This window comes from Triturus cristatus, chromosome 6, assembly GCF_964204655.1.
Source record: "Triturus cristatus chromosome 6, aTriCri1.1, whole genome shotgun sequence".
NCBI lineage: Eukaryota > Metazoa > Chordata > Amphibia > Caudata > Salamandridae > Triturus > Triturus cristatus.
The window spans coordinates 1,350,714,042-1,350,738,463 of NC_140589.1; the positions used below are offsets into that span (position 1 = coordinate 1,350,714,042).

General features: G+C 49.0%; 1 protein-coding gene across 1 annotated transcript in view; it reads right to left on the reverse strand.

Annotated features, from left to right (window-relative positions):
* Positions 1 to 24,422, reverse strand: part of LOC146821407 (uncharacterized) — a 1,203,178-nt gene that overhangs the window by 1,089,320 nt on the left and 89,436 nt on the right. The window contains exons 18-19 of the mRNA XM_085609844.1: positions 20,490 to 20,618; positions 17,533 to 17,661 (exon numbers count right to left, since the gene is read on the reverse strand). Of these exons, the coding sequence (XP_085465970.1) occupies positions 17,533 to 17,661; positions 20,490 to 20,618 (258 nt within the window). The remainder of the gene's footprint in view (positions 1 to 17,532; positions 17,662 to 20,489; positions 20,619 to 24,422) is intronic.

Sequence of the window (24,422 nt, forward strand, 5' to 3'; positions counted from 1 at the left end):
CATGGACCGCATGTCGGAACGAGTGGATAAGAATGCTGAGCGGCTGGATTTGTCCGAACAGAGAATAACGCAGGTGGAGGAGGCGCAGACGACGTGGGACTCGGACCGCAGGCAATTCAGTAAGCTGTTACAGGTCATTCAGGACAAGTCCGAAGATTTGGAGGCCCGTTCGAGGAGGTCAAACGTCCGCATCACCGGCGTGGCGGAATCGACGCACACCGGGCGAATGGAACTTTTTGTGGAAAAATTGCTGCGGGCATTGCTGGGAGAGGACGTGTTCTCCCCGATGTTTGTTGTCGAGAGAGCCCATCGTTCGTTGGGCCCTCGCCCCAAGCCTGGTGCGCCTGCAAGACCCATAATAGCAAAACTACTGAATTATAGAGATAGAGACACAGCCCTGCGAGTGGCGAGGGAAAAGGGGAAACTGCAATACGAAGGGATGGACATCTCCATCTATCCCGACTTCACGGCGAAGGTTCAAGAGGAGCGCAGGCAGTTCGCACCCTACAAAAAGCAACTCCGTGACTTGGGCCTAGACTATGCCATGTTATACCCGGCGAGGCTCCGCATCAACAGGCAGGGGCACTCGCACTTCTTCACGGACCCGAGGGAGCTGCAGCGATCTCTGAAGGAGTGGTCGAAGGAGCAACGGCGAGGGCAGCAGGACGGCGCGGCTGCCCGGGCGGACGCATCTGGCCTGGAGGAGCAAGACTAGATCGCTGGCGATGGCCGTTTGATACGCTCTGTCTCCTCGTGGAGGGCCGTTGCCCTGTCGTGGAGGTAGCCGCTTCCCTGGCGGTATCGCAGCGGCTGGAACATTGTTGTTATGCAGGAGACGACGACCACCCTAGAGGTCTCTGAGGCTGTGGCTGGGTGAGAACTTTCTGATGTATTTGGGGAAAGGCCCGGGTACTGCGGCCCTGGACTTGGAGGGGAGGCGGGGTCAGGACCCTTTTCATGGTCTGGGCAAGGGCAGGATAACCCTGCGGACTTAATATCTACGGGACTCTGGTTGGTGTGGCGCCTGGACCTCATTGCACGGGCCGGTCTACGAGACAAATGGGTCATGGCCTAGATGGCAACTTGGGGGTGTTGGGAGGGTGCCTTGCAAGTTTAGATGGGAGGGGTGGCTTTCTGCTGATGGGAGTGTTGGGGTCCCCCCCTTGCACTAATGGTGGGGAGACGATAATGACTCGAGCTGCACTGAGACTGGGGGCTTGGAAGTGGGGGCACGGCCATATGGTGGACAGTTGAGAGTTTTAGGGTAGCTGTTCATCGGAAGTCCCTGCCCCAGTGCTGATAGCTTTCGTGAGCCCTCTGAGGGCTGGTTCGGGGAGGGTTTTGTATGTTTGTTGCGGGGTAGGGAGGGGGGTGGGATTGGGGATCTGTCTGGCCAGGTTGGGGGTGGTCGGCTGTGGGTGGCGGGCTGGGAAGTTAGGGGGAAGTTCTGCCGTTGGGGCCTGTGATCCGCACTGTCTGTTGAGTGGCAAGCTTTTAGACTTACTGTTGTATGGCTGTTTCAGACTTACTGGAATCGAGTGGTGGGAGGGGACTCCTACTTGGCCTGTGCGCAGCGGTGGTTGCTGTATGTTTCTGCCCGGATGACTGGAATAGGTGAACGGAAGGGGGACACCGGAGAGGGGGCCATTAGAGCACTGACGTGGAATGTCCGGGGGCTGAACGATCATCGCAAACTCAGGAAAGTTTTAAATTATCTCCACCGGCACCACATTGATCTGGCAATGCTTCAGGAGACTCACCTTCCTCTTACAAGTAGACTGTTAGCGGCGAAGGGGCTAGTGGGCACAAGCGCGGCGGCAGGCTTTACATCACATTCCAGAGGGGTGGTTACTTGGGTAAACCCACGATCGAACTTGCGGTTGACGTCGCTGACCTCCGACCCGGACGGGCGGTACTTAATAGCGAGGTGCACTGGTAAGGGCCATGACTTGATCGTAGTCAATGTGTACGGCCCCAATTACGACTCCCCTGAGTTCTATGACACACTGGCGGCACAATGTAGGCTGCACGTGCACACTGGCATGGTATGGGGTGGTGACTTTAACTTCACATTCAATTCAGAGCTAGACCGCTCCTCGGGGCCAGCTCGCCGCCCGGCGACCGCCGCCCAACATATGAAGGCAGAATTAATCAGGCTGGACATGCTAGACATCTGGCGACATCGCCACCCTGGCAAAGGGGGATTCACGCATTATTCGGCATTCCACGATGTACATACAAGAATAGACTATTGGTTGGTGTCGCGGATACTGCTCGCGTGCGTCAAGGACTGCGAGGTGCTGCCGCGCACACTGTCGGACCACTCCCCTCTTCTGCTCGTACTGGCTACCCCGCACAGACGAGTGCCGCCGTTCACGTGGCGGCTGCCTCCTTACTCACTGCTGGATGACGTGTTCCGGGGGGAACTGGCGGACGAAATAGACTCGTACTTTGAGGTGAACGCAGGCTCGGTCCAGAGCTTCCAAACGGTGTGGGATTCGTTCAAGGCTTATATTCGCGGAGTTGCAATGACTAAGCATTCGGGCGTGCTTAAATCCATCCGGCGGCGACTTGGGGCCCTGGAGATGCAGATTGCGCAGCTGGAGGAGCATCAGGGGGCTTCGGCAGACCCCGAGGTGGCTGCGAGGCTGCAGAATCTGGTCACTGAGTTCAACAGTGAGGCGGACCGTGAGGTGCAACATATGGGGAAGTACGCCACGGCTCGCACTTATGGGGAGGGCGAGCGACCGGGATCCTTACTTGCGGGGATACTCCGTAGCTCTAGGCGACCCCTGGTAATAGACGAACTCGTCACAGCCTCGGGCGATGTGATCACAGATGAGGCGGGGATTTCAGAAGAATTCAGGGCCTATTATGCGGGACTGTATAAATCTCGGTCCTCTAACATGGAAGAGGAGATAGACGACTACCTCAGCTACATCAAAATGCCGTTTTTGTCCAACTCGCGGCGGGAATTCCTGGCGCTGCCCATACAAAAGGATGAGATCTTGGAGGCTCTGGGAGGAATGAGAGCTGGCACTGCCCCGGGAGCGGACGGGCTGACGGTGGCCTTTTATAAGGCCTTCCAGGACCAGCTCCTCCCGCACCTCATGGCTCTTTTCGACGACATATGTCTTGAAGGCTGCATGCCTGACACGATGCGGGAGGCCCTGCTTGTCACAATTCTAAAACCTGGGAAGCCTTCCAACTTGTGCGGCTCCTATAGGCCTCTCTCCCTGATTAATGTCGATGCTAAGATATATGCAAAGGTGCTGGCCACGCGTTTGGCGCTTCTGGTGCCGGAGCTCGTGGCGCCGGAGCAGGCAGGATTTGTTCCATCCAGGAATCTTACGTACAATATCCGCACGGTCCTTGGAGTCATGCAGCATGTGCGCCCAGAGAGTAAGGCCATAGCGCTTTTCCTAGATATGGAGAAAGCGTTTGACTCTGTGGAATGGCCGTTTATGGTGCGGGTGCTGAGGAAGCTTGGGCTGGGAGAGCCTTTTCTGCAGATGCTTGGTGCTTTGTATTTCGGGCCCACTGCCCGGCTGCGCCTCGGCGACCGAGTCACGGAGCCGTTTGCAATCACTAGGGGGACCAGGCAGGGCTGCCCTCTCTCCCCGCTCCTCTACGCGCTAGTGGCGGAACCTTTAGCGTGCGCAATAAGAGAATACCACAGATTTGAGGGAATCAACTTTCCCTCCTATAAGATCGGTATTTCTACCTACGCGGACGATACACTGCTGTACGTCCGAGACCCGGAGGAGAATCTCGCTTCCATCTTGCGGGAGGTGGTCCGGTTTGGGGCGCTGTCGGGCCTCAGGGTCAACTGGAATAAATCGCTAGCGTTCCCGTTGAATCCGGCTACATTGCAATTCCCTATGGAATACCCTTTGCAGTGGACAACGGACTCAATCCGCTACCTGGGAATTCGGCTGCATAGGGACCCGGAGGTCTTGCTGAGGGAAAACTATGGGGTAGCTTATTCAAAACTTGTAGACGAGGTAGAAGAGTGGAACAAGCTCCCTTTGTCGCTGATGGGCAGGATTGCCATCATGAAAATGATCGTCCTACCGCAATTTCTGTTCCTCTTTAACAACATCCCTATAGTGCTCCCCAGGTCTTTCTTTGCGCAGCTGACACAGACCCTTACCCGACTGGCCTGGGGTGGTAAACAACCTAGAGTCCAATGGAAAGTGCTTACACTGCCATACGAGATGGGGGGGCTTGGTGCTCCGGATCTGGAGAGCTACTACAGAGTGGCGCAGGCGTCCCATTTGCATACGTGGATACACGCCGAACCTGACGTTCCGCATGTGTTGCTGGAACGCTTGTTTGCGGCTCCGCTCCCACTCCCAGCGACGGTCTTTCTACCCATGGATCGTAGGGTGGGTCTATTGGACTCGCTCGGAACTACTAACCATGCGTGGCACACGATTATGAGAAGGCAAGACCGTGACCTTTTATACTCTCCGTTGATGCCGGTGGAGTGGGCGGTTTGGCTCCCCCCTCTGAGGGAAGCGGGGGTGAAACGGGCACTGGGTGAGTTGGGAATCGTCAGGATGGCGGACCTGTTTCAGGATGGAGGGGCCAAGACGCTGGAGAGTGTGGCCTCGACTCAGCCGGGGATCACGTTACTCCAGCGCTTTCAATTTCACAGGGTACGGGGAGCGTTGCTGACTCTTTTGGGGCCTTCTGGTGAGGAACCCCCCGAAATCCCGGAGCTTTCCTATGTCATTAAAACTGCGGCGCCGACCAAAATGGTCTCGACCCTCAAAAAACTAGGTGACCAGCAAAGGGAGCACCAGTGTTCTGCAGCGCGGCGAGCCTGGCAGACGGATCTTGAAATGGACATTTCGGATGAGATGTGGAAGTACTGCTGCTCTAGCACCAAAAAGATTTCCTTGAATGGTCGACATCGATTAATACACTTTAAGTTTTTGCAGCGGGTCTACTACACCCCGGAAAGGCTGCATAGGTACGGGTTGCGCCCCACGGCGGATTGCGAGCGTTGCCATGTTCCCGTGGCTGACTTCCTACACATGGCCTGGCTTTGCCCAGGAGTTGCCCGGTTTTGGACGGCGGTGTTCCGGGAGTTGAGCCAGATCTTGGAAAAAGAGATCCCCCCTGATCCGGCCCTGGCATTGTTGGGCTACTCCAGGCCTCTTCCGCGGGCGCTGAGGCGCCTGACGGACATAGCGTTATTGATCGCGCGACGCGTCGTGGCGGCCTGCTGGATGAGAGGGCCGCTTCCTACTAAGAAACGATGGGTTAGCGATATGCTGTATTGCAGTACGCAGGCGGAAACGTACAGCGAACTGTTACCCCCTAGGATTCGCCCCAAGAACTTCTGGGCGCTGTATAAAACATACATGACAGCCGGAGCCCCTGAGGAGGCTGGTCAGGAGGAGACACAGCGCGAAGCCCCGGGGGCGTGCAGTGGGGAGGTGGGCGGAGTGCAACAAGAATAGGACTCTATTGCGGTGTGCATGTCAGTGAACCGTTGGTGACGGTGGCCGGGTTGCGGGAGGGGGGCTGGGGTGTCCTCTGTCTGCAGCGTGTGCTTCTCAGCAGTGTGCTTGCGGGACGGAAACGAGAACGGCAGGATTGGAATGGCCTGGAAGCAAGGAGCGCAGTGTCTGGTTGGAGTTCAGTGCCTGGGTTTGCGACAGCGTGTGCATGTAGAAACAATAAAGGAGGAGACAGTGGCATGGTGGCGGACGGGGGGGGGGTTGGGTGTTGAGATATGGTTCACGAAACCTCAGAGGTCTGATCACACTAGCGGCAGGTTGGCCATGCGGGGAAGTTAGGCTACTGTGCAGGCTGGGGGCGAATACGTGTTTCACGCATCGGTAATGATTCGGTCTGGTCTGCTTGAGGTAGAATTGCAACGCCGCCGGTCCTCAGGGATGTCGGCTCAATGGCTGTGTGAGAGATACTGGACCGGTTCAGTAGAGCTCGTTGGAGCAACTCATTGTATTAGGAGCCTATGGCAGCCTGACACGGCTATGTACCATGTCTCAATAAAGGTTTTCCAAAAAAAAAAAAAAAAAAAAATTCCTCAGATTTCAATTAACAGAACAAATAGATCATAGATTCAACAAGAATGAGTATTGCATGAAGGTGCTCTGCCGTACAACACAACCAATCATTGTGAAGGAGCATTAAAATGATCTCCCATTTCTTCGCTGATCTGGTTCACAAAGTTGTTACAAGCATTAGTCAGACTTAGAAATAGATCATATTTTGAACCATTCACCAATAATGCATAGATTAACAAAGGAATGAGTTGTGTCTTTTTTATGCATATGTATACAGAATGCATATGCTCAGAAAGTTTGTGCAGCAGAGCGGGAAAAGTATATAAAGAATTTCAAAGATATCAGGGAAAATACAAATAAATTGGAGGAAGATGCACAGTAACAACTTTGTTATTATTTACAAACATATGCATTCTCTACGAGGAGATCTAAACTCACACCTTATTGAACAACTTGTAAATGGTGCAGTGATTATAGGAAGGTGCTGACAGCGCCCCCGTCTTCAAAGAGCACAAAAGCAAAATGGCAAAACCACAGGGAGACTGTTCTTTCCTATGAAGAAAATGCAATATATATGTGAAAAGTTTCCAATTTCCCATTTGTTCCTGGAAACAGACCAGCTCATTGGATTCTACAGATTATTCGGTCTGCTTTGTCTCAAGGAACTGACATTAGATGTACAGAGGCCATCAGAACAGCGCTCTTAGCAAGGAATATGCTACTTACCAGTATGCATCTGTTCTTGGCATGTAGAGCTGCAGATCTATACACTGTGCATAGCTCGCCATCTGGTGTTGGGCCCGGATGTTTGCAGTTTGTTTTTCCTCTTGGAAAGTCTTTGGAAGTCACAAGTTCGGTTACTCCCCCTCTGGTTCGTATTGCGCATGGGCTTCGGCTCCATCCTCAGATTGTTTTTCGCCAGCAGGGAAAGATGGAGCGTAGTAGTAACAGTAAAGAAACTCATGTGTATTGTATCTAAATAAGATAAGACTGGAACGGATACAGGTAGCCGGGGAGGCGGGTGGGCGTGTATAGATCTGCAGCTCTACATGCCAAGAACAGATGCATACTGGTAAGTAGCATATTCCGTTCGAGGCATATGAGCTGCAGATTATACACTGTGCATAGATTATATAGCAGTACCCAACCCTAGCGGCGACCACCGGCATCCGTTGCAGTTGTTTGAAACAGTGTTTTTAGTACAGCTTGGCCCACACTAGCTTGTTGCTTGGTTTGCACATCTACACAGTAATGTTTTTTTAAGGTGTGCGGTGTTGACCATGTCGCTGCTTTGCAGATGTCATCTAGTGGTATGTTCCCTAGGAAAGCCATAGAAGCCCCTATCTTCCTTGTAGAGTGGGCTTTAGGGGGAACAGATAGCGTTCGTTTTGCTTTGTGGTAGCAAATCTGTATGCATTTTACAATCCACCTAGCTATCCCTGATTTAGAAATAGGGTTGCCTTTGTGTGGTGGGGAGAAGGAGACAAATAGCTGTTTGGTTTCCTGAAAGGTTGTGTCCTTTGGATGTAGTAAAGTAAAGCCCTTTTAACATCCAGTGTGTGTAAAGCCCTTTCCGCAACTGTTTGGGGTTGCGGGAAAAAGACTGGTAATTCTACCGACTGGTTTAGATGGAATGGAGAAATTACTTTGGGTAGAAATTTGGGGTTCGTGCGGAGTACAACCTTGTTCTGATGCATCTGGAGAAAATGTTCCTGTATAGTGAGTGCTTGTATTTCACTAACCCTTCCGAGGGAAGTGATGGCCACCAGAAAAGCTGTTTTCCATGTGAGAAATTGCAGCTCGTATTTATGTAATGGTTCGAAAGGGTTTCCCATTAACCGTGTGAGGACTATATTCAAGTTCCAAACAGGTGAGGGTGGTACTCTGGGTGGAATTACTCTTTTGAGGCCTTCCATAAAGGCTTTGATGGCAGGCACTTTGAAAAGTGAGAGGTGCTGCCTGTTCTGTAAATAAGCAGCAATTGCAGCGAGGTGTAACCGAATGGAAGTATATGCTAGGTTACACGTTTGTAAATGGAGTAAATAACATATAATGTGCTGTATGGATACATTTAAAGGATTGATTGTGTTGTTGTGGCAGTAAACAACAAATCTTTTCCACTTTTCTGCATAGCACGCTCTAGTAGTAGGGCGTCTAGCTTCCCTGATAATGTTCATGCAATCAGGGGGAAGGTTAAGGTATCCGAATTCTAGGACCTCAGGAGCCAGATCGCAAGGTTGAGCTGAGCTGGGTCCGGGTGCCTGATCTCTCCATGGTTCTGGGTTAGGAGGCATGGTGAGAGGTGTAGCTTTTGGTGTGGTACTACTGAGAGTTCCAGCAGTGTGGTGTACCACGGTTGTCTGGCCCATGTTGGAGCTACTAGATCAGAGTTAGGGAATGCTGTCGTAGCTTTAGCACCACTAATGGAATTAGTGGGAGAGGTGCAAAAGCATATGCAAATTTGTTTGACCAGTTCATCCATATCGCATTGCCTTTGGACAATGGGTGTGGATATCTGGCGGCGAAGCTTGGGCATTTTTTGTTTTCGTGGATGGCGAATAGGTCTAGGTGTGGATGCCCCCACTTCTGAAAGAACGGGTGAAGAACTTGTGGGTGAAGTTCCCACTCGTGGATCTGCTGTGTCTGTCTGCTGAGCAGATCTGCCACGGTGTTTTGGACTCCTGGGACGTGTTGGGCTAGGAGAAAAATCTTTTGTGTAATTGCCCATCTCCATATGCTCTGTGCTAACTGAGAGAGCTGTGGAGAGTGTGTGCCCCCCTGTTTTTGAATGTAGTACATGGCAGTCATGTTGTCTGTGCGAATGAGGACTGCCTTGCCTGAAATCTGCGTCTGGAAGGATTTTAGGGCGAGGAAGATCGCCAGTAACTCCAGATGGTTGATGTGGAGTAACTTCTGTTGCAGCGTCCATGTGCCTTGTGCTGTGAGATGTAACAGATGAGCTCCCCAGCCGGAGAGCGATGCATCTGCTGTTAGGATTATTTGTGGGACCGGGTCCAGGAACGGTCGACCTCTGGAAAGGTTTGTGGTGTTCCACCACTGCAGAGAGCGATGGGTGCGACCGTCTACCAACACCAGAGCTGTCAGTTGTCCATGGGCCTGGTTCCACTGACGCGCTAAGCACTCTTGGAGTGGACGCATTTGGAGTCTTGCATGGGGCACTATAAAGATGCAAGAGGCCATCATCCCTATGAGCTGCATAAACACTCTTGCTGGGAGAGAGTGTTGACATAGGAATTTTTGACGCAGAGCCTGTATTTTTGCAATCCTGGCAGGATTGGGATAGGCTATGGCTTTTGAGGTGTCTATGGTGGCTCCGAGATATTGTTTCGTGTGTGATGGTACCAGGTGGGATTTTTGATGGTTCACCGTGAAACCTAGCTGGTGAAGTAGTTGGACCGTAGCGGCGGTATGTTGCACACATTGTTGGTAGGACGTGGCTTTTATCAGCCAATCGTCCAGATATGGGAAGACGTGAATGTGCTGTCTTCTGAGGTGTGCAGCCACTACTGCCAGGCACTTGGTGAAAACCCTTGGTGCTGTTGTTACCCCGAACGGGAGCACCTTGAACTGGTAGTGTTATCCGTCCACCACAAATCTGAGGTACTTTCTGTGAGACTGGTGTACTGGGATGTGAAAGTATGCGTCTTTCAAATCCAGAGTGGTGAGAACATCGTTCTGGGAGAGGAGTGGAAGAACCTGTTGAAGGGTTACCATGTGAAAATGGTCTGAATGTATGTAGGTGTTTAGAGGTCTGAGATCTAGACCTCTAAACTAGATAGGTCGTAGAGTCTCGTCCGTCTTTGGAATCAGAAAGTACAGGGAGTAGACCCATACATTTTGTTGATTTATGGGGACCTGCTCTATTGCTCCTTTTTGCAGGAGGGAGATCACCTCTTGTGTTAGTAGCGCAGTATGTTCTTGAGACATAGGGCGGTGCCTGGGTGGAATGTTTGGGGGGTAGATGTTAATTCTTGGCAATACCCTGACTGAATAATTTGTGTCACCCATCTGTCTGAGGTGATTGTCTCCCAGACGTGAAGGAAATGTTGTAGTCTGCCCCCGACCGGAGTGGAATGGTCTGGAGGGAGCGGGGGAAAGTCATTGGGCAGGAGGTGTGGCAGAGCGGGCAGTATTTGTCTTGCCTCTGCCCTTATTAATATTTCCTCTGTATCCGCCTCTTTGATAACCCTTTGTGAAGGTAGATTGAGGAGGGGATTTGTAGGACGTGGATACACTATCCGAGGAGTAGCCTCTGCCCGTGCCCCGAAAGGAAGAGCGGCGAAAGGAGCGCCTGGGAGTATGTGACTGCAGGGCTCCCATGGATTTTGCCGTGTCTGTATCTTTTTTCATCTTTTCGAGGGCTTCGTCTACTTTGGGGCCAAATAGATGATCTTGGTCAAATGGGTGGTTTAATATAGAGGCTTGTACCTCCGGTTTAAACCCTGAAACTCTGAGCCAGGCATGGCGACGGAGAAGGGCACTGGTGTTTATGGCCCTGGAGGCTGTATCTGCTGTATCTAGGGCACAGCGTATCGAGGTATTAGTTATTGTTTTTCCTTCTTGAATCAGTTCATTAGCCCTAGTCTTGTACTTTTCAGGGAGATGGTGCATGATGGTCTCTAGCTCATCATAATGTGCCCTGTCGTATCGGGCCAACAGTGCTTGCGTATTGGCGATACGCCATATATTGGCAGCTTGTGACGCAGTGCGCTTCCCTGACGCGTCTAGGAGCTTGGACTCTTTGTCAGGTGGGGGTGCTTCGTCTGACGCCTGAGAATTTGAGCGCTTCCTAGCTGTAGATACCACTAGGGAATCCAATGGTGCAGGGCCTTTAATGTAAGAAGGGTCTGTGGGGGCGGCTTTGTATTTCTTCTCTATACGAGGGTTTAGGACCCTGGCCCTGACTGGGTCTTTAAAAACCTCAGGGGCATGTTTAATTACGCCCTTTAACATAGGTAGAATGGCAGTAGACCTATGTGCATCGTCAAAGGTGTCTAGGAGAAAATCCTCCTCCACTGGGTCAGTATGTAACTCCACCCCGTGGTAGTGTGCCGCCCGTTGTAACAAATGGTGAAAACCCAAGGAATCTTCAGGTGGGGATGGCCTAGATGGGTAAAGGTCATCCTGTGGGACATCTGGGATGTCCGGATTGTTATAATCATCCCATGGGTCTGGAGATCCAGTAGGGGTGGGGTATTGTGGCACATCTGCTGGATCATAATAAGGGTCTCCCAAATCGTCTGGGACAGGAGACAAGGTGGGGGAACGATGAGGTGGAGGGGGTGGAGGTGGAGGAGGTGGAGGAGGTGGGGAAGGCACCCTGAAAGGAGAGGTAGCAATGCCCTTTCTCTTTGGAGGTGGAGGTGGAGCTGGCTTGTCCAAGTGTCTCTTTTTTTAAGACAATGTCAAGTGTCCAGTTTTTGGATCCTTGGTGAGTGTTTTTTGCAGAGGATCCGGTGTGAAAAGTTCCTGCGACACTGGTTGTTCGGTCGGCGCCGAAGTTTTCGGGGCCGATGGCTTTTTAGGCTTATCGAAGCCGTGCTTCTTTGGAACCTCAGATTTTTTTGGTCGGTGCCGAAGAAGGCCTCGGCACGGGAGTGTCGGTGCCGAGGGCCTTGTGATGTTTGGTCGTGCCGGAGGAGCAGGTTTCGACACCGAAGACTTCGGTGCTGGGTTCGGTGTGGAGGCCGATTTTTTCTTCAGTGCCGAAGGGTGTTTCTCGGCACCGGTGGTCGGCTGGCTCGAGCCCGAGCTGCCGGAAGGCTTCTTTACCGGGCCAGAAGGTGGGGTGTGAGAAGCAGTGTCCTTGGTCTTGCCTAGGCCCGGAGGCGAAGGTGTGACCGAAGCCTTTTTCGGTATCGGCGTGGGAGGGGGAATTGTACTCACAACCCGCTGCGCCGGGGTGATGTCCTCCACATCTGAGTCGTCCGCCTCGGAAGCGCTGACGAGGTCGTTGTCCTCCTCTTCGATGTCCTGCTGTCCCGGAGCTTCGACGTCGTCCCCGAAGATGTCGACTGGAGCGGAGGTCGAGGAGTGCGCCATGTTGCGTCTAGCCCGTCGATCTCAAATGGTCTTTTTTGAGCGAAAAGACTTGCAGGCGGGACAGTCTCGGGCCTCGTGTTCTGGGGCGAGGCAGAGGTTGCACACCTCATGAAGATCGATGTGGGGAAACTTGGACCCACATCGAGGGCACTTCTTGAAGGGAGTTCTTTCCATCAGCCGAGACCGGAGCCGGAATAGGCCCGAAGGCCGCCGTCGACGACCGGAATCGAAGAAGTGCCGAAGAGAAGATGAGTAAGATGATTTATTATCTGAAGAAGCTCGATGAGCGAGGATTTGTGCGTCGATCGGTGAACTGGGAAGTTCGGAACCGGAGCGCGAAGTATTACATCCGAGCCCGATGGCGGAAAAAAACAATCTGAGGATGGAGCCGAAGCCCATGCGCAATACAAACCAGAGGAGGAGTCACCGAACTCGTGACTTCCAAAGACTTTCCAAGAGGAAAAACAAACTGCAAACATCCGGGCCCAACACCAGATGGCGAGCTATGCACAGTGCATAATCTGCAGCTCATATGCCTCGAACATATATTTTCCTGAAGATTAAGGAACACATTTAATAATAGTAAATCTTTTTTCTGAATATTGTTTTGAGGTAGAATTACCCACACATACATACTGACAAATCAAAATTGAAATCGCGCTTGAGTTTAAAATTGTGATGCACTTTCAAATCAAAGGCAAATGATGGATTAGACTATTGTAATTTCTATAGTTTTACTTGGTAGTTTTTTAAGCAGTTTGATTAATCAAGCATATTAAACAAAAGAACCAAAATCAGAGCTCTAAGGCTCGTAAAGTAGACCCTATTGAAGTCTGATGGAAGCCTGCCATAACAATACCTGCATGAGATGGGTAAATATAATCCTGTCAATACATCCTTCGAGAAAGATTTACTATGGGAAAATCAAAGTCGTATCCTTCTCCTAATCTCGAGTTCATAGTATAAACGTATGATCTTAATTATTGTTTTTATAAAATTACAAGTGTTAAAATTTATATGAGAAAGTACACATACCATCAGCACTACGGAGAAAAACGACATAGTTGCCAATGATATATATATGATCATTTTTCTGTCCCTCCAGTAACACGCGATGAGTTCTTTAACAAGTAACATTTCATTTACAGGCCCTGGTTATATGGTATGCCTCCTTCCTAAGGTCTTATTAGTAAATCAAATATTCTAATGAGATGTAAAACTATTTTACCATGTTTTAGGGAGTGAGCACAAACACTTTAGCACTAGTTAGCCTTTGAAAAGTGCACAGAGTCCTAAAGCAAAGTAAAGTGAGTTCAGTGAAATTAGAGGAGTGAAGGTAAAACGTTTGACGGTCACCCTAGAGAGAGGACCAAGTCCAAGAACGCAATGTTCCATCATTGCGCTCTACAAAGCCTAAAATAGGAAATTTGAGGAAAGAACTGTACTAGTGATGCAGGAGGGAATTGTGTAATATATATAATGTTTATATTAGCTGGATAGACGACCAGAATAGGTGTTTTCAGATTGGTGTCAAACCAGTCATGGATTCACTGAGATACAAAGCCATGGAATGAGTTTCCTCCTCCGATCGTTCTGACCAATGACCTACGTAGATTAAAGTGGGAAAAGATAGCAACTAATCACCAAGTCATTGCTGATATATCTGATCAGGTTGATCAAGCAATACTGGCAATTGAGCGTTCTAGCTCACTCGATACTGGTTTAGACAAGGTAGAGGGAATACATAATACTCTCTTCTGCACAATTAAAGATTACTTTCTTAAACCGGCAGAAAAGAATGGAGCTAGAGCCCCTAAGCCCGCCAAGTGGTACAACAAACAGTGTAGAGAAGCACGCCTAACATTGGGTAATGCTATTAAGGGCAGTCAACCCTCAGTAATCCAATCAGCTAGAAGGGATTACAAAATTAGCATATCCAAGGCTAAGAAAGTATGGGACGAACACCATTGGTCTGAGCTAAAGGTAGCCAGTAACAAAAGGGACTCTCGGTTGTTTTGGCACATTGTTAGGTGGGGAAAATCTGGTTTTCCAGAGACCCCGTACAATAATGTGCCTGAGGAAGAATGGGTAGCATTCTTCAGAGAGCAGTATGCTGACCCAAATAGTTTCAGTCCGGGGCTAGAAATTAGAGCAGAACAACACCTGGAAACTTTTTTTAGTATCCCTGAGATTACGAAGGCCCTTGGCTCGGTGGCATGTGGACGTGCTCCTGGCCTTGATGGAGCCCCAGCGGATTTATTTATTAATGACAAAGAACGCTGGAGTAAGTACATCCATCTCCTTTTGAATGCCATTGCTCTGGGCGCATCGGTACCCACATCCTGCAGGGTGCAGTAATTATACCTATTTTTAAGAAAGGCGATCGGTCCAAGCCGGGTAACTTTAGGCCAATAAGCCTTATAGATACTATCCAAAAAGTTGTGGGACGCGTGATCGTTAATAGGCTCCTGGATTGGGCGGAGGAGTTTAATGCTCTTTCACCCTTTCAGGCAGGTTTCCGTCGCTCTACTAGTACGGTAGATCAGGTCTTCCGATTTACACTGTTACAATGGAAGACCGTAGTGCTGGGCGAGGGAAGTTTGTACGCGGCCTTTGTTGATCTAAGGGCTGCTTTCGATCTTGTCCCTCGTTCTATGCTATGGTCGGTCCTTAAGAAGCAGGGACTTCCAAACGAATTATTATCCCTCATAATGAGACTCCACGAATCTAATTATGCTAGAATTCAGTGAGGGGGGATGGGTTCGGTAACTGCGGACTTTCCTGTTGAAAGGGGAGTTCGTCAGGGTAGTTCGATGGCTCCCGTGCTCTTCACACTGTATATTAACGATGTAGTGGGCCGTATGCTTTCAGCACAAGTGGATGCCCCTTTTTTAGCAGGGATTAAAATCCCTATTTTAATGTTTGTAGATGACACGCTCATCCTATCGAAAACTCCTAGCGGTCTACAGCATGCCTTGTCCATTTTTGATCAATTTTGTGGGGAGTATGGCCTAGAGGTTAACACAGCCAAAACTAAACTTATGATTTTTAACCCCCATCGAAGTTTCAAATCTAAAATTACTTTGAATAATCGCCCGCTAGAGGTAGTGAAAACTTTTACATACCTAGGCATACATATATCTAAAGATAAGAGCTGGCGGCATCATATTGATCTTGCAACACTTAGACACAGGCAATTGTCTGGAGCTATCTGCACAGAGCACAGAAAATCTTTAACTAAACCTGTTAAACCCGCCCTGCAGATTTATGAAGCAAAGGCTATTGGCTCTGCGCTTTACGGCGCCGAGCTTTGGGGCTTTGAAAAGGTGGCTGCACTCCAATCCTCGGAGAATAAATTTCTCAGGGCTATAACTGGTGTTCCCAAAAGCACCCCACTATTGCCCCTAAAATATGATTTGGGTAGAAGAGCAGTCACAGATTTAGTTAAATTACGCCTGATTATTTATTGGCATAGGCTTTGGACTACTCCTGTACTTAATCATTATGCCGAGGGTTTTTTAGACATCATAAGATCTGATGTATACCACAAAATTGGTTGGTTGAAATCACTAAAGATATCCCTTATTGAGCTTGGTATGCGCCCACTCTGGGAAGACCCCACGAGAGCAATCTTCCCGTCTAAAAGTACTTTAAAGAGCGCTTATTGGGAGATGGTTGCCTCCCGACATCGGAGAAGCTCTAGTGCTGGCTCAATGTCTGGTGAATTCTTGGAGGCTAAAATGTATCCCTGTTTAGAACCTTATTGGGATACTATAACCAGGCCAGGTGATAGGAAGCTCCTCTTCCAACTTCGTGCAGGTGCACTCCCTCTTAAATTTTTGACAGCTAAGTGGGAAGGTGGATCTTGTGCCACCTGCCCTGTTTGTGGCATTACCAAAGAAACTATTGGTCAGTTTTTATTTTCTTGTAAACCCTATGTGGCACCAAGGCGTATCTGGCTGTCCCCAATGTGCAAAAATTTTGGGACAGATAGTAGCACCGTGGCTTTGCGCATCATATGCACCAGCACTTTGACATGGGTTTCAGTAGCCACCGCAAAGTATTTAGGTTGGGCGTGGTCAATCAGAAGGAGATTGCTAGTTATTTAACTACTCTCTTAATTACGGCAGAGACTGCTAGCTATTTGACTATTCTCTGCCATGTTTTAATTCGTTTTTTATCTGTGTGCCATTTTCTAGATTATTTTTACTTATATATTTTAACATTTTTCTCCTTACCGATACAAATAGAACAGTACACGCATACAGGATTAACAATCTGAGTTAAAAATCTTTCTTGAAGTGTGCTTTAAACTTTGTTGCCAATGATTGAAATTTAATTTTGTTTTAAAAATTGTTGTATGTATTTGTTTTATATTGTATTTTGTTTCTTGCTTTTATGAATGAAATTCGAATAAAGCATACTTTGATTGATTGAGTTTCCAGTATTCCAGTCATCCACCATTTTCCATTTTCGTTGAAGTCCCCTTTGTATTTTGTCTCTTTGGCTCACTTAAAAAAGAAATGTTTTATTTATCAAGTTTTTCCAGGTACACATTAAAAAAAGAATTGCAGAGTAACATTCACATCATATTGCAGTGGTACAACAAAGATATTGCAGCTGTGTCGACACACCTGAGTGTCTGGATGTAGTGAGCAATGAGTCCGGGTGAGTCCATGTGAGTCCATGTCAGTGCATTGACAGGATGATCAAATTTGCCTATAAGAGAGGCTCTATTCAGGCTCAGTTACTTTCTGCCAAAACCATCTCTCCAGGAGGACATCCATTGTCGCAATCCAACATATTCTGAATATAGGCACGCCCCCAGACTGCCCCAGACCCACTCGCCCAGTTACATGCCCATCCATAGTAGTACCCTTAATATCTCTCTTTATGCTTGGCTGTTTGGGAATGCCCCCACTTCCCTACTCATAGGTGACTGGGTCTCCCTTTCTGGCGATGCCACATTCAATGCCCCGTTCTGCATTTGGTTCAGTTTGAATATTGCCATGGCAATGATTTTTGGTTGGTAAAGTAGTGAAAGAAACATATCCCTACACACATTTTTCCTAGACCATTTGCTACATCCATCCCTAATTTCAGGGTATCCTGATATTTGATTATGAGAAGTAGACTGAGGTTTTCTATTTGTAAAGGGACACATTGAGGGAAATGTTTTTCCTAATTTATTCTGACGCCTGGTTTTTATATTAATTTCATAGTTCAGAAGAAGCTGCTCTATGGAATCCATACCTCACGTGCCACTTTTTCAATGTCTTTCAATTGTAAACATGATATATCACAGAAGTAAATTGTGAAAATATAGCAACAGGCTTTATTTGTTGTATATGAAACCTGGCACATTGATCGATGCAGTTGTATTAAAAACACAATGCAAGAAAGGACAAGAAGATGAAGTAAGCTTTACCTGCTCTGTGACTGTTGGGGTGAAAGGTTCAGTAGGTTTGGATTCAGGTTTTAACTCTTTGGCACCGGTGACATATGGTTGTTTCTGTAATTCCGGTTCATTGATTTTCTCAGTGACTGAGGGATATTTCTAAATTAAACATAAAAAATATTTTCACATATGCAGTCAAAATAATGTGTACTAAATTGCACTTGAACCAAAATAAACATATATCAATTCTCCCACAGCATGGGAACTATAATCCCTCAGATTTCAATTAACAGAACAAATAGATCACAGATTAAACAAGAATGAGTATTGCATGAAGGTGCTCTGCCGTACAACACAACCAATCATTGTGAAGGAGCATTAAAATGATCTCCCATTTCTTCAGTGATCTGGTTCACAAAGTTGTTACAAGCATTAGTCAGACTTAGAAATAGATCATATTTTGAACCATTCACCAAAAATGCATAGATTAACAAATGAATGAGTTGTGTCTTTTTTATGCATATGTATACAGAGTGCATATGCTCAGAAAGTTTGTGCAGCAGAGTGGGGAAAGTATATATAGAATTTCAAAAGATATCAGGGAAAATACAAATAAATTGGAGGAAGATGCACAGTAACAACTTTGTTATTATTTACAAACATATGCATTCTCTTTCCCACAACTACGAGGAGAGCTAAACTCACACCTTATTGAACAACTTGTAAATGGTGCAGTGATTATAGGAAGTTGCTGACAGCGCCCCCGTCTTCAAAGAGCACAAAAGCAAAATGGCAAAATCACAGGGAGACTGTTCTTTCCTATGAAGAAAATGCAATATATATGTGAAAAGTCTCCAATTTCCAATTTGTTCCTGGAAACAGACCAGCTCATTGGATTCTACAGATTATTAGGTATGCTTTGTCTCAAGGAACTGACATTAGATGTACAGAGGCCATCACAACAGTGATCTTAGCAAATATATTTTCCTAAAGATTAAGGAACACATTTCATAATAGTAAATCTTTTTTCTGAATATTGTTTTGAGGTAGAATTACCCACACATACATACTGACAAATCAAAATTGAAATTGCGCTTGTGTTTAAAATTGTGATGCACTTTCAAATCAAAGGCAAATGATGGATTAGACTATTGTAATTTCTATAGTTTTACTTGGTATTTTTTAAGCAGTTTGATATATCTAGCATATTAAACAAAAGAACCAAAATCAGAGCTCTAAGGCTCGTAAAGTAGACCCTATTGAAGTCTGATGGAAGCCTGCCATAACAATACCTGCATGAGATGGGTAAATATAATCCTGTCAATACATCCTTCGAGAAAGATTTACTATGGGAAAATCAAAGTTGTATCTTTCTCCTAACCTCGAGTTCATAGTATAAACGTATGATCTTAGTTTTTGATTTTATAAAATTAAAAGTGTTCAAATTTAGATGAGAAAGTACACATACCATCAGTACTGCGGAGAAAAACGACATAGTTGCCAATGATATATATATGATCATTTTTCTGTCCCTCCAGTAACACGCGATGAGTTCTTTAACGAGTAACATTTCATTTACAGGCCCTGGTTATATGGTATGCCTCCTTCCTAAGGACTTATTAGTAAATCAAATATGCTAATGAGATGTAAGCCTATTGTACCATGTTTTGGGGAGTGAGTACAAACACTTTAGCACTAGTTAGCCTTTGAAAAGTGCACAGAGTCCTAAAGCCAAGTAAAGTGAGTTCAGTGAAATAAGAGGAGTGAAGTTAAAACGTTTGACGGTCACCCTAGAGTGAGGATCAAGTCCAAGAAGGCAATATTTCATCATTGCGCTCTACAAAGCCTAAAATATGAAATTTGAGGAAAGAACTGTACTAGTGATGCAGGAGAGAATTGTGTAATATATATAATGTTTATATTAGCTGGATAGACAACCAGAATAGGTATTTTCAGATTGGTGTCAAACCAGTCATGGATTCACTAAGATACAAAGACATGGAATGAGTTTCCAGTATTCCAGTCATCCACCATTTTCCATTTTCGTTGAAGTCCCCTTTGTATTTTGTCTCTTTGGCTCAGTTAAAAAAGAAATGTTTTATTTATCAAGTTTTTCCAGGTACACATTAAAAAAAAGAATTGCAGAGTAACATTCACATCATTTGGCAGTGTTACAACAAATACATTGCAGCTGTGTCAACACACCTGAGTGTCTGGATGTAGTGAGCATGAGTCCATGTGAGTCCATGTCAGTGCATTGACAGGAGGTTCATATTTGCCTATAAGAGAGGCTCTATTCAGGCTCAGTTACTTTCTGCCAAAACCATCTCTCCAGGAGGACATCCATTGTCGCAATCCACCATATCCTGAATATAGGCAGGCCCCCAGACTGCCCCAGACCCACTCGCCCAGTTCCATGCCCATCCATAGTAGTACCCTTAACATCTCTCTTTACGCTTGGCTGTTTGGGAATGCCCCCACTTCCCTACTCATAGGTGACTGGGTCTCCCTTTCTGGCGATGCCAGATTCAATGCCCCGTTCTGCATTTGGTTCAGTTTGAATATTGCCATAGCAATGATTTTTGGTTGGTAAAGTATTGAAAGAAACATATCCTACACACATTTTTCCTAGACCATTTGCTACATCTATCCCTAATTTCAGGGTATCCTCATATTTGTTTATGAGAAGTAGACTAAGGTTTTGTGTTCGTAAAGGGACACATTGAGGAAAATGTTTTTCCTAATTTCTTCTGAAGCCTGGTATCTCTATCAATTTTACAATTCAGAAGACGCTGCTTTATGGAATCCATACCTCACGTGCCACTTTTTCAATGTCTTTCAAATGTAAACATGATATATCACTGATGTAAATTGTGAAAATATAGCAACAGGCTTTATTTGTTGTATATGAAACCTGACACATTGATCGATGCAGTTGTATTAAAAACACAATGCAAGAAAGGACAAGAAGATGAAGTAAGCTTTACCTGCTCTGTGACTGTTGGGGTGAAAGGTTCAGTAGGTTTGGATTCAGGTTTTAACTCTTTGGCACTGGTGACATATGGTTGTTTCTGTAATTTCGGTTCATTGATTTTCTCAGTGACTGAGGGATATTTCTAAATTAAACATAAAAAACATTTTCACATATGCAGTCAAAAAAATGTCTGCTAAATTGCACTTGAACCAAAATGAACATATCTCAATTCTCCCACAGCATGGGAACTATAATTCATCAGATTTCAATTAACAGAACAAATAGATCATAGATTAAACAAGAATGAGTATTGCATGAAGGTGCTCTGCCGTACAACACAACCAATCATTGTGAAGGAGCATTAAAATGATCTCCCATTTCTTCAGTGATCTGGTTCACAAAGTTGTTACAAGCATTAGTCAGACTTAGAAATAGATCATATTTTGAATCATTCACCAAAAATGCATAGATTAACAAAGGAATGAGTTGTGTCTTTTTTATGCATATGTATACAGAGTGCATATGTTCAGAAAGTTTGTGCAGCAGAGTGGGGGCAGTATATATAGAATTTCAAAAGATATCAGGAGAAATAGAAATGAATTGGAGGAAGATGCACAGTAACCATTTTGTTATTATTTACAAACATGTGCATTCCCTTTCCCACAACTACGAGGAGAGCCAAACTCACACCTTATTGAACAACTTGTAAATGGTGCAGTGCTTATAGGAAGGTGCTGACAGCGCCCCCGTCTTCAAAAGGCACAAAAGCAAAATGCCAAAATCACAGGGAGACTGTTCTTTCCTTTGAAGAAAATGCAATATATATGTGAAAAGTCTCCAATTTCCCATTTGTTCCTGGAAACAGACCAGCTCATTGGATTCTACAGATTATTAGGTATGCTTTGTCTCAAGGAACTGACATTAGATATAAAGAGGCCATCACAACGGTGCTCTTAGCAAATATATTTTCCTGAAGATTAAGGAACACATTTCATAATAGTAAATCTTTTTTCTGAATATCGTTTTGAGGTAGAATTACCCACTCATACATACTGACAAATCAAAATTGAAATTGCGGGCGTGGCCGAGCCGTTCATGGAGTGAGCCGCGGACTATCGGGGCTCCGGGCTGCCGCCGGGGAAAGAAGCTTCATAAAGCGGTTTGGTGCCTGGAGACACGTCTCTTTCGAGGGCGAGACGGCGGCGGAGGGAAGCGGGCTGCCTGCAGACGCTTTGGCGAGCCCGGAGAAGAGCAGCTGGTGGCGCTGGAGACCAGATCGGGGAGAGACCCCGGGCGAAGCGGAGGCGGCCGCCATCTTAAGCGGCCTGACCCGAGGCACTGAGGAGGACCTCCACGGGTGGCCTGGGTGTCCGGGGCTACCGCCGGAGCTGCTCCGCTGTCCTAGGTGGGCCCGTGGACGCCTGAGGGCTGCAGTCGAGGGTTCCTGGAGCGGGCTAGCGGTGGAGACGCTGGCGGGGCTTGCCCGGAGGGAGAGGCCGAGTCCGCCATCTTGTGCCCCTGGCGCCGCGGAGCAGACGAGGAGGAGGCCTTCGCGGCTGGGGGCCGGAGACGCCAGCCACTCAACTCGAGGGGCCAGCACTGGGGTGAGGAGGTCGGCGGGTGATATCGGCCTGGTGTCTGCCCACGAGAGGCTGCCACGTGAGAGGAAGGCTGGCGGTGGCAGGAGATACCTTCGCTGAGGTGGGCCTTCCTTTGCGGGGTCCCTGGAGAGCGTTGCCCGCGCTGGCGACGGTGGGCCAGGGGTGACACCCGGAGTGGCTGCGCAAAGACCTGCTTGGAAGCGCGTGACTGGAGCCGACTTAGCTGGGCGACGAAGCGCTCGCCCCTGATGGTTGCCTGGCCTGCGGCGCAGACGAGCCCGCCATTTTGTGCCCCTGGGATCACGGAGTGGGAGAGGAGACGGCCACTACATCCGGGGACCGGAGTCAGCAGCGACCCAGCTCGAGGGGCCGGCGCTAAGGTGAGGAGATCGGCGGGTGGTATCGGCCCGGAGTCTGCCCACGGGAAGCTACTGCGGGGGAAGACGGTGTGCGGTGGCGGGGGACGCCCTGGCTGAGGTGGGCCCGGCCCTGAGAGGTCCCTTGAGAGCGCTGCCTACACTTGAGACGGTGGGCTAGTGGCGACGCCCGGAGTGGCTGTGCAGGGACCTGCCTGGAAGCGCGGGGCTGGGGGCGATTTAACTGGCCAAAGTAGTGCTCGCCCCGGATTGTTGCCTGGCTTGTGTTGTTATACTGCGGGGGCGCACCGGGTTCCTTTGGAGGCGCTGAGCGGGGGAGGAGGCGGCGCACCTCTCCACCCGGCGACCCTGTGACATACGCTGCCTGGGTGAGAGAGGGGGGTCCTGAGACGGAGCGTCGTGGACGTGGGGACTGGCGGCGCCCTTGCCCTGAGGGCGGCCCGTGGCTGCGGGTGTCCTGGTGCTCTGCTCCCCCGCTGCGCCCAGAATGCCTGCCCCGTGACGCCGCGACCAGGGCACAAGACCCAGAACAGGGGGAAGCGGCCTCAACTTGGACTCTACACGGCCTGACCGGCGAGCTCCTGGATGCTGGGAGTCCTACCGGGTGGGGGCCGCGAGTGGACTAGTCAACTTGCTGTGGGGGCCATCTTGAGGGCGAGACGCGGGACTGCACAATGACGTGCACCAAACAGGGGAAGGAGCCGCCGGCGACCGCTAAAGACACCACGGTAAAGGACCTTTGGAATAAGCCTGGAGTGGCGGCGGCGGGCTCGCAGCAGGTGGGGGCCGGGGCAGCGGCGGAACCGGTGACGCAGTCCTTTATGGCGCTCTTCATGCAAGACCTTAAATCTGAAATCGGTTCGCTGCGCACGAAGGTCCAGGCCTGCGTCAAGGAGCTTCGGAGGGATGTGGGGGAACTCGGGGACAGAGTCGACGACATGGAAAAGACCCTGGATGCCCGCACGGAGGATCAGGAACGCCTCTGGAAGCGGATAGCGACCCTGGAGGAACAGAATGTCGAACTACAGATACGGCAGGAAGATTTGGAAAATAGGGGGCGCCGCAACAACATCCGCATTTGAGGCGTCCCGATTGGAGCGGAGGGGGAGGATATTATGACATTCGTGGCAGATCTCCGTCATGAGCTCCGGGGGGATGACGATGCCTCGCCGCCAGCCTTAGATCGGGCCCATAGGGTCTCTGGACCACCTGGGAGACCCGGGCTAGTCCCCGACATTCTGACGCGGGTCCACTTTTTCGTCGAAAAGGAGGCCATTATCAAGGCAACCCGGGACAAGGCCGATATCAAGTACAAGGGCGCCTCGATCCAACTGTTCCAGGACCTGGCCCCCACCTCCCTTCGGCGCCGGAGAGCTTTCCGGCCGATCACAGACAAGCTGCGAGACCTCAACATTCGTTATCAATGGGGCCATCCCTTCTCCCTCATCTTCCAGTGGGAATCCCGACGCCGGGTACTGCGCTCCTACAGGGAGGCGGCGCAGCTGCTTCAGATCCCGGACTCCCCGCCGGCTAGCCCGATGCGAGGTGCTGCGAGGCCACGTGTTCCGCTCCGGCCTAACTGGTCCAGGGTGAGCCGTGCGGGGCGGTCTCCCTCTCCTGTGGCTAGCCGATCATCAAGGGACAAACAGGACATCATCCGCCACATTCGGTCCCTGGAAGCGGGCTCATCGCCGGGGGGTCGCAGGAGCCTGCCCCCCAGTGAACCTCCCTGTTTGTACAGCAGTTCTGGATACAGGCCCCCGGGAGGGGGGGGGCTCACTGGCTCTCCCATCAGAAATGCGAGGTGGCCTCCCTTCGGGGCTGCGGCCGCCTCGTTTGGAACGGGTAAGGGTGCCTGCTTCCCTCGGTCGTCACTGCGGCCCCCAGAGTGGGGCGGCGGCCCGGGGCCCCTCTTGGTGTACTTGGTGGATGGTGGCAGTGCCGACGGACCCCCACTCCTATTCTTGG